The sequence below is a fragment of the Lytechinus pictus genome, chromosome 8 (assembly GCF_037042905.1).
Source record: "Lytechinus pictus isolate F3 Inbred chromosome 8, Lp3.0, whole genome shotgun sequence".
Classification (NCBI taxonomy): Eukaryota; Metazoa; Echinodermata; class Echinoidea; order Temnopleuroida; family Toxopneustidae; genus Lytechinus; species Lytechinus pictus.
In genome coordinates, this window is record NC_087252.1 from 24,971,425 (window position 1) to 24,985,088 (window position 13,664).

Genomic DNA, 13,664 nt, shown 5'->3' on the forward strand with positions numbered 1-13,664 from the left:
TTCCCAAAATTAATTTAAAATTGATCATGATTAAATTGTATAAACCACACTTAACTGAGCACCCCCCCCCCCCCTTCGACCTACTATGATAATTTATTTATCTTTTTCCTTAAAATATGAGGAAAATTTATTCCAGTGTGTTGAGAGTTAGCTGTGTATCAATGCTAAATACTATTGTGAAAATACAGTTTTCTATTTCCCCAGAATGTGAGGGAAATGAATTCCAGTGCGTAGAGACTAAGCGGTGTATTAATGCTAAATACTCCTGTAAAAAAAATATTTTTCTTTTTCCCTAGAATGTTAGGAAAATGAATTCTAGTGCCTTGAGAGTAGCTGTATATCAGTGATTAATACTACTGTTCATTTTTTTTATTATTTACACAGAATGTCAGGAAAATGAATTCCAGTGCGTTGAGACTAAGCGGTGTATCAATGCCAAATACTACTGTGATAACTTCCAGGATTGTTCTCTTCCCGGTATTGAGGATAGATCCGACGAGACGGGCTGCGCCAATTTAAACAACACAGGTATGTATTTTGTTTAAATTTTACAAGGGTATTCCTTACTGAAAATAGATGTATCTAATGCTACGGTCACAAATACATGTACTTTACAAACACCATACAACTGATTTTATCCCATTGATTGCTACATGTATGTATAAAAATCATTCGAACGGTGTTCGTAAAGGAATTTGTGACCACCATAGCATTAATAGAGTAAAATTCAGTAAGAAAAATGCTGAAAACTCCATCAAAATCTGATTACAAATAACAAAGTTATCAAATTTTACAGTTTAGCAATATTTTGTGAAAACAGTTATATGTATGCTGTCATTAATATGCAGTTGGTTGGCTGATGATGTTATGTCCCCATTTTCCTTTTTCTTATGTAATTACTTGAAATCATAATTATTTTTATATTTTCATACATGTGTGTATGATATGTTTCCCTTCCACGAAATGATTCGCAGAAATGAAAATAAATGTTACTGAAGAATTGTAGCTACCACATGGCTTTGTTGGTACAGAGATGAGGAGGCATTGATTATTATAATTGCTGAATTAAATAGTATGACTGCAGCCAATCAGATAGAAGGATTTCGGTAGCTTTTAACTGTTATTGCAAATTTGTTATTATAATAAGTTTTATGAATCAGGGCTCAAGACCGTCATCGAGGCTCGTGAGTTTGTATGTAAAGGTCAACTTTTTATGATGATTTTATTCTTTTCAGTGAGCTACAACTTGACCAATCCTATCAACATCACATCACCCAACTATCCCGGAGACTACCCGAAGAACGATTACACCTTGACGCTTGTCACCGCGCCGGAAGGAATGATGGTACGGGCACGAGTTTTAGATCTCGCCGTCAGCCACTCCACGTTCATTGTCTTCTTGAACGGCCATGATGCAGAGCCGGGAAATTCCAATTTCATCGCGTCGTTGGAGTTCGGCGACGACGAAACGGAGATACTTTCGGATGGGAATATGATGGCGATTAAATTCTACTCTGGTTTCTATGCGCAAGCACGAGGTTACCTCATAGAGCTTTCATACATGGACGGTAATTATAATGGCCTTATCTGCTTATGATAGCTATTTATTTGCCTGTTCTGTTCTATAGCCAGGAGGGGGGGTGAGACGGTTCAATAATTGCCCCCCACCCCCCTCGAAATAATTGAAATCGGCATAATTACTGGCAATATGTTATCTACAAAATAGCATAATTTACTTTTAAGAATTTTATGAATTTATTGATAAGGTAATGGCATGTAATTGTGCTAATTTATACATAACATGGAACTTTCAGCCTTAAATTTGTGAGATTGTAACCCCCCCCCCCCCTGAAAGATCACGAGACTATTCCAATTCATTTTCTGAAAGTATGTGCCGTGAGATGGTTGTGATTTTAAGGAAACAAATAAATTAATTAATAAATGGATGCAAATCTACTTGGTGTTTATATTGAATTCCTTTTCCTACATGGAACAGGCCGACAATTTCTTGCTATACTCTTTAATTGCCTAAGGATTATACCTATCTATTAACCCTTACTCTACTGGGGGGTCAATTTGACCCTTCTATACGAATTTCGTCACTTCGCCGCCGCACAAAATGTTTTGACCGCGCCACTCAGTGACTTTTTACTTTCAAGTCTTTTTGAGACCAAATTTGCAAATTTCATGCACTTATTTGCATAATCATTTAATCTAAAAATCTAAACAATTTATTTTTTGAAAATTTTACAATACAGTCTTGTAATCTTGTAGTTTACATCTGGCTCAACGTGTGTGCAAATTTTCACACCAATCTAAAGGGGGGAGGGTCAAATAATTGACTCCCCCCCAGTATATCCTGGGTCCCGTAACACAAAGGTTAGCAATTCTACGCTTGATTTTCACGATTTATTGTACATTGTAGTCAATGGAATCAATCATAGAAAAATGTTCTGCGATCATTGCTAAGCTCTGTCTGAAATGGCCCAGTTGAATAAGGGTTAAATATCCAACTATAAGATTTATAAAGTAAATTCTCAAAGGGTTTTATTTTAGTATAAGTGAGAATGGAGAAGGACAATGCCCAGTAGTAAAAGGTTGTTTATTGTATAGATTTATTACTTTGATCACTTGATTGACTGATTGACTAATAGTATAGGATATATTTCATTTCAAGTTCAAGAATTAAATTACAAAACAATGTGAAATATGACATAACATAATGAAATGAAATGGGAAACTTCTGGAAAGCATAGCTATAACAATGAAGGTTCCCCTAAATAAAATCATATGGCATATTTATACAAATTTCTATAATATTAAAATCATTTTTGTCTCACCTGCGAAGCAGAGTGAGACTATAGGCGCCGCTTCTCCGACGGCGGCGGCGTCAACACCAAATCTTAACCGAAGGTTAAGTTTTTGAAATGACAGCATAACTTAGAAAGTATATGGACCTAGTTCATGAAACTTGGCCATAAGGTTAATCAAGTATTACTGAACATCCTGCCTGAGTTTCATGTCACATGACCAAGGTCAAAGGTCATTTAGGGTCAATGAACTTAGACCATGTTGGGGGAATCAACATCAAAATCTTAACCTAAGGTTAAGTTTTTGAAATGTCATCATAACTTAGAAAATGTATGGACCCAGCTCATGAAACTTGGACATAAGGTTAATCAAGTATTACTGAACATCCTGTGTGAGTTTCATGTCACATGACCAAGGTCAAAGGTAATTTAGGGTCAATGAACTTTGGCCAAATTGGGGGTATTTGTTGAATTACTATCATAACTTTAAAAGTTTATGGATCTGATTCATGAAACTTGGACATAAGAGTAATCAAGTATCGATCACTACACATCCTGTGTGAGTTTCAGGTCACATGATCAAGGTCAAAGGTCATTTAAGGTCAATGAACTTTGGCCAAGTCGGGGGTATTCATTGAATTACCATAATAACTTTGATAGTTTATTGGTCTATTTCGTACAACTTGGACATTAGAGTAATCAAGTATCACCAAACATCCTGTGAGAGTTTCAGGTCACTTGACCAAGGTCAATAGACTTTGGCTATGTTGGGAGTATTTGTAGAATAACCATCATAACTCTGGAAGTGTATGGATCTACATGTAGTTCATAAAACTTGGACATAGAGTAATCAAGTATCATTGAACATTTCATGTGAGTTTCAGGTCACATGACCAAAGTCAAAGGTCATTTAAGGTCATTGAACTTTGGCCATTTTGGAGGTAATTATAAGATTGCTGTCATAACTTTCAAAGTTTATAGATTTAGTTCATAAAATGTGGATATAGGGGTAATCAAGTATCACTGACAAGTCTTAGGTTGCATGATCAAGGTCAAAGGTCATTTATTGTCAATGAACGTAGTATTGTATCATTATATGAATGGTGTTTTTTGTGAATAATTATTTTATAGTAGTTTTCAAAGTCAGCACTGCTGCTATATTGAATTGCGTGATGCAGGTGAGACTGCCAGAGGCGCTCCACTTGTTATCTAACTTCATGCAAAGTGAAATATAAATTTCATTAAAATGATTTTTTTTTTTTTATTACAGAGGCGACATGTGCCCCTGATGAGTTTACGTGTGAAGGAGGTGGATGCATTGATTACAGTAATGTGTGCGATCTTTTCCCGCATTGCCCAACTTTTTCTGATGAAAACAATTGTCAAGTGCCAGCTGGAGGTATGATAAGACTTTTATGGCTCCGCCCACCTGAACCCACCCACCATGGGAGGGTGTGGCAGGCGTTATGTTGTTGGGATAATGATGGTGATGATGATGGCGATGATGATGATGGTGGTGGTGGGCATGATGATGATGATGATGATAAGGTGGTGATGATGATGGTGGTGATGATGATGATGGTGATGATGATGATGCTGATGATGATGATGGTGGTGGTGGGCATGATGATGGTGGTGATAATGATGGTCATCATGATCATGATGATGATGGTTGCATGATGATGATAAGGTGGTGATGATGATGGTGATGATGATGGTGATGATGATGATGATGATGATGATGCTGATGATGATGATGGTGGTGGTGGGCATGATGGTGGTGATGATGATGATGATGATAATGATGGTCATCATGATCATGATGATTGTGATGATAATGGTTGCATGATGATGATGATGATGATGATGATGATGATGGTCATGATCATGATGATGATGATGATGATAAGGTGGTGGTGATGATGGTGGTGGTGGGCATGATGATGGTGGTGATGATGATGATGATAATGATGGTCATCATGATCATGATGATTGTGATGATAATGGTTGCATGATGATGATGTTGATGATGATGATGATGATAAGATGGGGATGATGGTGGTGGGCATGATGATGTTGATGAAAATGAAGAAGGTGATGATGATGATGATGATGATGATGGTCATCATGATGATGATGATGATGGTTGCATGATGATGATGATGATGATGATGATGATGGCGGTGGTGCTGATGGTGATGATGGTGATGATGATGGTGGTGGTGCTGATGACGATGATGATGATGCTGATGGTGATGATGATGGTGGTGGTGGGCATGATGATGTTGGTGATGATGATGATGATAATGATGGTCATCATGATCATGATGATTGTGATGATAATGGTTGCATGATGATGATGATGATGATGATGATGATAGTGATGATGGTTGCATGATCATGATGATGATTGTGATGATGATAGTGATGATGGTTGCATGATGATGATGACGATGATGGTGGTGGTGGTGATGGTGATGATGATGATTTTGATGGTGACGATGATGATGTTGGTAATGAATATGATGATGGTGATGATGATGATGATGATGATGATGGTCATCATGATGATGATAAGGTCGTGATGATGATGATGACGATGATGATGGTGGTGGTGGTGATGGTGATGATGGTGATGATGATGATGATGATGATGATTTTGATGGTGACGATGATGATGGTGGTAATGATTATGATGATGGTGATGATGATGATTGTGATGATGATGATGGTGGTGGTGGTGGTGGTGATGCTGATGATGGTGATGATGATGATGATTTTGATGGTGACGATGATGATGGTGGTAATGATCATGATGATGGTGATGATGATGATGATCAAGAAGCACTTGATCATATGACCTAAATCCTTTGGGTGTTTCACAAAGATTTAAGTGTGACTAAAAGTCAAATTTCCAATTGCACGCATGATAGAACGCAAAAATGACCCATTTATCAGAACATGTTAATGAGACGTGCCCTACTGCATACTTTTAATCAAATAAATCGTGCATTGAATATAAAAAGCAATATGAGAGCATCAGCATTTAAAGGACAAGTCCACCCAACAAAAAGTTGATTTGCATAAAAAGATAACAATCCAACAAACATAACACTGAAAATTTCATCAAAATCGGATGTAAATTAAGAAAGTTATGACATTTTAAAGTTTTGCTTAATTTCACAAAATAGTTATATGCACATCCTGGTCGGTATGCAAATGAAGAGACTGATGACGTCATCCACTCACTATTTCTTTTGTATTTTATTAGGTGAAATATGAAATATTCAAATTTTCTCCCCATTGTCAAGTGAAACAAAGATTAATTCCTCCCTGAACGTATGGAATTAGCATTGTTTAATATTATATGGTTCAGTCCAGTTGGTCCTTATTGTCAAATCTGTAAAAAAAGAAATATTTTATAATCCAAACAATAAAAAACAATAGAAATAGTGAGTGAGGGACATCATCGACTGTCTCATTTGCATGTCACTGAGTTGTGCATATTACTGTTTTGTGAAAAATAAACGAAACTTTAAAATGTCATAACTTTCTTATTTTACATCCGATTTTGATGAAATTTTCAGCGTTATGCTAGTTTGATTTTTCTCTATTTATTCAAATCTACATTTTTCTGGGATGAACTTGACCTTTAAGCATGTCTTTTGAGTCGGACTTAACTCTTTCTGAAACCTTCCTCCAGACGCTTCGCGCTGTGGGTTCTCACGTTGAAATGTGCCAATTTCTTTTTCATCACCCGCAGATCAATGTCATCCACTGCTTTTCACTTGTAACGATGGGAGGTGTATAACCATGGAGTGGAGATGTGACGAAATCATTGACTGCTCGGGAGCCGAAGACGAAGCAAACTGCCCCAATCCATAAATCGCTGCTCTCATCTGGGTCTAGTCGCACAAATGTTAGCGACTGATCGTATGATCAATTTTTCCACAATTGATCGTATGATTGAATTTCAAAATTGATCATATGAACAATTTTCACAATTGATTGAATTTCAAAATTGATCATATGATCAATTTTCACAATTGATCGTATGATTGAATTTCAAAATTGATCATATGAACAATTTTCACAATTGATTGAATTTCAAAATTGATCATATGATCAATTTTCACAATTGATCGTATGATTGAATTTCAAAATTGATCATATGAACAAGTTTCACAATTCATTGTGCAATTGAATTTCAGAATCGATCAAATGAACAATTTTCACAATTCGTTGTGCAGTTGACTTTCACAATTAATCATACAATTGAATTTTCACAGTTCATCGTGCAATTGAATTTCAAAATTGTCACATGAACAATTTTCACAATTTGTCATGCAATTGAGTTTCAGTATCGATCTTTTGATTAATTTTGAAAATTGATTGTCAAAAAAGCTCAGAACGACATCAAATTAAAAAGAGTTCTTCTTCTGAAAAGCCTCCCCCCCTGAATCACTGTGTTAGCAGTGATGAATCTGATAGAAAAGTATTCATTGTAAATAATGAAGTAATAATTATTCTGAAGAATATAGTGATATTGTTCATGATAAAATACTCTAATGATATAATGAAAATAATCCTGAAGAATATATTAATATTTGTTAAAATATGACAATGATAATGATAAAAAAATTCTAATGATGATGATAATATGCATGTAATATCAATGCTTATTATTTTGTACGGATTAATAGTTTAACATTGTGAACTCAAAAAATATGAACGTCAGGGGCCCATCTAACAAAAAGTTGCGATTGATCCGATCAATCACAAGTATAGACGGCCAGCAACGTCATCATCTATTATGCATGTTTGTTCAAAATATTTTCCAGCTATGATGTATATTCATGCATTCATTGTTTCTTGAAAATTCACTGTGCTTCTCTTTGTTTACGAAGGACATTGTGCAAATTTCCTGTCAAAAAAAATTATGACACTGATGGATTTCCATAGAGTTACAATTGATTGGACCAATCATAACTCTTTGTAAGACAGGGCCCAGCCCCGTCTTTCAAAGATTCATGATTGATCCAATCTATCAGTGTCATAATTTTTTTTCTACAGGAAAATTTGCAAAATGTCCTTTGTAAAAAAAAGGAGAATGCACCAAATTGTCAAGAAATCAATGAATTTATGGATATACCTTCATATCTAAAAATTTTAAAAGAAACATGCATTTTAGATGATGACTTTGCTGGCTTTCCATAGTTGCGATTGATTGGATCCATCGCAACTCTTTGTAAGACTGGGCCCTGGAGTTGGGTACCTTGTCGAAAGTTAGCCTTTCGTCTTTCAATGGCAAATGCCGGAAGCAGCCATTCATCACCAATTCTCCCATTTCAGAACAATTGGGAATGCAAGAAAGCCACTGTGAAAAGACACATACATGTAGCGCCTTCAAGGCAGGAATAAGCCCCGCGTTCGCACAAATGTATGATACGTATGTACCGTTGTCGAAACCCCCTGATGTCGGCCTAAATTTCTGTTCCAGAGCATCACCAATTTAGAAATTCCATAGAAATTCCTATTTTCTCGTTCCAGTGGGGCGCCAATCATGGACTACTCAGCTGGTCGGGGCAGCAAGCTCGATCGACGCGGAGTCATATGAGTTCTGGAGACCCATTTTTTATATGGTCAGTTCCAGAGCAATGCATTTTTAGCAATCGTTGATTCAAGGGCCGTTCTGGAGAACCCCATTCTTAAGACCAATATTTAGTTCCAGAGCCCCCTATTTTCGACTTTGGTGTGGCACATAGGTATCATGTTATAATTCGAGTAGCCCCCCCCCCCCCCCCTCCCCCGGATTAAGATCCAACACCAAATTTTGACAAGGTACCTTAAATCTTGTTTAATAATGATTACGATTACCAATTATTTTACACAGCAGTACTGAGTTTTCTTCTTTCATATACTTACATTGTCTTTCATTATTCATGTTATTTTGCTCATTTTTGCTTTCATTTGAATATTTCTGTATTTTACGATTCAGCTGATGCTGCAGTTCGATCTTGAAATGAAAATACCCATGGTTGTTATTATTATAATTCTTATTAATGATCTTATTTTTGTTGTTTTATTATCGTCATTACTATGGTTGCACAATGTGCCAATGAAATGGATATATTGCAACTCTGAAAAGATCAGTGAATATAATACTTGGTTATGTGATGACATTTTAATAAAGAAATTTGAAGTAATTGATGCATGCCACGGATAATTGCCAAATGGCAGTGATAGGAATGCCCTGAGACCCTCGCATAAATAAAGTAGAACAATACATGTAAACTGTTGGAATTAATTAAAATCACCATCATAGTCTACTTTTGGCATATATGACATGCCAATTGTTCATACACATATTAGCAATCAATGGTGTTGATCCGTAGAAAGTTCTATTCATCTGGGGGATATGCATAATAATACAAAGCGCCATCCCCCCAATGAATAGAAAGCGCGAGCGGATCTACGCCCATGCATATTAGCATCTGAGACTCTTAGATTATTTACTGCCGGAACTTTAAATAGGATAATATATAGAGAGTATATTTTTTGCGAAGGTGTGTGAAAAACAAATTGTTTATGAATATCATGTACAAGCTTAATTGTCTAAATCTAATATTCTTTCCAGTACATCTTTCTTCAGGGCAATTAAGAGCAAATCAGATGTTTACTATGTAAGGTAGCATATAAACAATCAAACAGTACTACAAATGATTTCATGTAGCGAGTCATTTTTTTTCATTTATCATCTATGCATCAGTTTTATATCGTGTGTTCTTATCAGTGGTGGTGGTGTTTTATCAATTTTATTACCATTTACATACATTTTAATATTATTACACAGAAAAATAAAATCTTATGTGAATTTTTTTTTTTAATTATGTGGATTCTTGTTGAAAAGAAACACTTTTCTTCTGAAATATATATATATATGCAAAAATGTATATGATTGTTTTCGGTAATGTAGTCCAGCACTCACTTACAGGTTTAATTAGTGCATGAAATTATGTACATGTAGAGGACGCCAAAATTGCAATAGATCATGTTCGTAATGTAGTGATAGTATTATTACATTTGAAATATTTTTGTATGCCATACATACATATACACTCATGTTTTTAACTTCTTTTTTAGAAAACATATTTTTAAATATCAGACTTTCTTTGTCTCTATGAACATTTGAAATGACATATATATATAAACTCCCTTCAGTTCCAGCAGGTTAGTATGTCAAGCAATTCAAGACCTTAAATCACAATGAAATAACACATGCGGATCTAGCTGGATCAGACGCAATTCTTTTGATGGGCCACCATTTTGCACAAACAATTTGGCCTCAAACATTGTATTGCATCTAACCCAGCTGGAATCGCAATTGGAATATGCTGTAAATACATGAATCTTAGTTATTAATTTTGTTATTCACAATTCTTGTTTTCTTTACTGATCAATCTGGATGATGTTTATATTTTTTATAAAGATGGGAGATCAGATATTTGATCACAGTGAAAGTTCTCAACTTTCTTTCAACATATTTCATGTGGTAAGAAATCATTAAGTGTATTAGACTTCATAGCAGTCATAATATGATTGATTCAAAATAAAATAATGCTCTTCTGTCTTATATACCAGATTCTAAAAAGTTTCATATGATTCTTTATTGAGTTATCATTATATATTAGACCCAATACTCCCTGAGTCTTTTGGGCTGAGTTATAACCGGGGATGCAGGGGGTTGGAATTATGCCCCCTATAAAATCTCGGCCGAGGATCGCATAATCGCGACAAAATGAATTTATGTTGGTACAAAATGACATAATCTGCACGGTGGCATAGATAAATTTCACTAGATATTTCCAGCTTTTTTCCGGGGGGGGGGGGGGTGTCAAGAAGGACAATCACCCGGGAAGCGGCGAGCCAATTTATTTTCAGGTATTTCGAACCCCCTTAAGTGATGTTTTCCTAGCATCTACTAATGCAATGCAGACCATTAAAGGCAGTACATGCTGTAGGAATATATTTGATTTGATTTGATTTATTGTTTTCTTCTGCATCCATGGAACATTCGTATAATACATTTTCCATAACATAATAAACATAATATGTTAGCATTTTTGGCATGAATCATAAATAAAAGGTACTAAAAAAATAAAAATAATTCCAGACAAAAATGATTAACTACCAAATTATTATATGATATTCACAATTTTCAGGAGAAGGATTGTCATCATAAGCAGATTGCTTGAAGAAAAATGACAATCCCATTGTGTGGGTGCACATTATTATTATTTTTTACTTGGCAGCCTGATGGGGGTGGGGTGGTTAAGCCCCCTACCCCCCCCCCCCCCCCTTCCCCCGGCCGTAGATCCGGCACTGTTTGATATGAATTTGTTGTGGTGATATATCCATAGAAAATAATTTGGCTTTAAATAAAGTCCACGATTTGCCATTTCAAGGGCTTTGCTTGAAGTTAAGTTATATTTCACTCTAAGTTTTCATATGAATATACTATGGTAAGTAAGTTACCAATAGAATAAGAATTTGGCTATATGTAAAGCCCCTGAATTGCATTACAAAATATTTTTACTGATAAAGGGAACTTTAACAATATTCTTGTACATGTGAATAAAGAGGACAAGAAGAAAGATGCAAATAAAAAGAGAAGAGGGAGAAAGAAGATGGTGACGTATGATCCTCGTAAATCCCCAAGTTAAGGGAAAATATGTCATGAACACATAATACATGGCTTAGCATGTTATCCCAAATAATTTGATACCATATTCATGTGGTATGTGTTAACGCTTGGATGATCAGGAGGTACTCTTTGCAGTGATGTAAATTTTGATTTGCGCCAAACTAATACCTTGGTCACATTTGTTCTACGCCGGCCGTACGGCGAGTCGAAAACAGCCGTTTTAACATTTGTTTGTACCAGCTACTTATAGGTGGTTTTAGCATGTTTAGTAAAAATGAATAAAACGGGTGTTTCCGACTCGCCGTACAGCAAATGTGACCGTGGTATAAGGCACGACTGCAATGAATGAATCGATCTAGATGTCAATGATCGTCGTGATCCTACAGGGGTTGCATTAAAATCCATTTCACTTTTTAAGGGATTTGCAATTTAATTGTTTTAATAAACACTTTTTTTCTGTCAATTCTCAAGTTAATTTCATTGAAAAGGGATTTGCAAATATGATTAATACCGTGGTCACATTTGTTCTACGGCGGCCGTACGGCGAGTCGAAAACAGCCGTTTTATCAATTTTGAATCAAACCACCTATATGTAGTTGGACAAAAAATGTTAAAACGGCTGTTTTCGACTCGCCGTACGGCCGCCGTAGAACAAATGTGGCCATGGCATAAGCACTCACGTAGGATTATGACAACATATTGGCATCTGGGGTACATTCTTTGCAGTCATGCCTTACTTTGGCGCAAAAAATTACATCACTGCAAATAATACCTTCAGCGTGAAGACATACCACAAAAATATGGTATCAAATTATTTGCCGGGAGAAAATGCTCTTTCCATCCATATATAATGATTAGTCGTTCATGACATGTTTTTTTCTTAAATTGGGGATTTATGAGGTGTCAATTTTTTTTTTACTCACACGGTATATATATCATGAATTATACCCAAGGAATTTGAATCAATAGAGAAAAATAAAAAAAATATGATGCTGAATATTTCATTAAAATCGGATGTAAAATAAGAAAGCTATGACAGTTTGAGGTTTCGCTTATTTTTCACAAAATTATATGCACAATTTAGTCTTTCATTGTTTGAATTATACAATATTTCAATTTTTACAGATTTGACGATAAGGAACAACTTGACTGAACGTACCAAAAATGTTAAAGGGGAATCCAGCCTTTGCCAGTAAATGTTGTGTTGGGAAGGAGAAAAATAAATTAAACAGAATGGTGAAAGTTTGAAAGAAATCGGACAAGCAATAACAAAGTTATAGCTGCTTTAAAATTGAGATCACTAATACTATGTAGATTTCAAATTGGCAACTGGGTAAGTAAATTATGACAAGGGGCAAGGACAACTTTCCCATAGGCCATGTACTTTATTATCAGGGATTTGTGGTTTTTTCTTAAGTACCCATTCCCCTGGGGCAGTAATCTAAATATTACCCAGGTAGTATATTGTTTTATGTCCTCATGAAAGAAAAATATAATTTGAAATAAAACTTTTGGGAAAAATGACATTTTAGCCATAATATGTATTGGAGTACATGGAAGAGTAGTCCTTGCCTTACATCACTATGACATCCCATGTGCGGCCAATTTGAAGTCTCCATGGGTATAGTGATTACCAATATTCACAACTTTTAAAAATTCATAACTTTCTTGTTATTTGTCCAATATTGTTCAAACTTTCACCTATCAACTTGTCTGAGTTTTCTTTTTCTTATAAAAAAAAGTTTTTATTTGGGTGGGATTCCCCTTTAAACAATGGTATTCCACATGTTCAGTGAGAAATAAAACTTTGTTTCAAAGGACAATGGGGAGAAAATTATATAGAATATTTCATATGAAATGCGAAAAAAAATAGTGGGTGAGTGATGTCATCAGGTCCCTCATTTGCAGACCAACTTGTATGCGCATATAACTGTTTTTTTTTTAATAATTAAGCGAAACTATAGAATGTCATAACTTTTTTATTTCACATCTGATTTTGATGAAATTTTCAGCATTATGCATGCATGTTGGATTAATTTTTCTCTTTTTATTCAAATGAACTTTTTGTTGGGATGGTCTTGTTCTTTAAATGGAATATCAGGTATACAAATATGTTTCTAATAGAAGTGGGTATGAATTCATATGTCTGA

General features: G+C 35.3%; 1 protein-coding gene across 1 annotated transcript in view; it reads left to right on the top strand.

Moving 5' to 3' along the window:
- The window catches only part of LOC135155122 (low-density lipoprotein receptor-related protein 2-like), a 70,570-nt gene extending 60,118 nt beyond the window's left edge, over nucleotides 1–10,452 (top strand). Inside the window, exons 45-48 of the mRNA XM_064103836.1 lie at nucleotides 385–528; nucleotides 1,236–1,568; nucleotides 4,081–4,209; nucleotides 6,574–10,452. Coding sequence (XP_063959906.1) covers nucleotides 385–528; nucleotides 1,236–1,568; nucleotides 4,081–4,209; nucleotides 6,574–6,695 — 728 coding nt within the window. The 3' untranslated portion in view covers nucleotides 6,696–10,452. The remainder of the gene's footprint in view (nucleotides 1–384; nucleotides 529–1,235; nucleotides 1,569–4,080; nucleotides 4,210–6,573) is intronic.
- The last annotated feature ends 3,212 nt before the right edge of the window (nucleotides 10,453–13,664 follow it).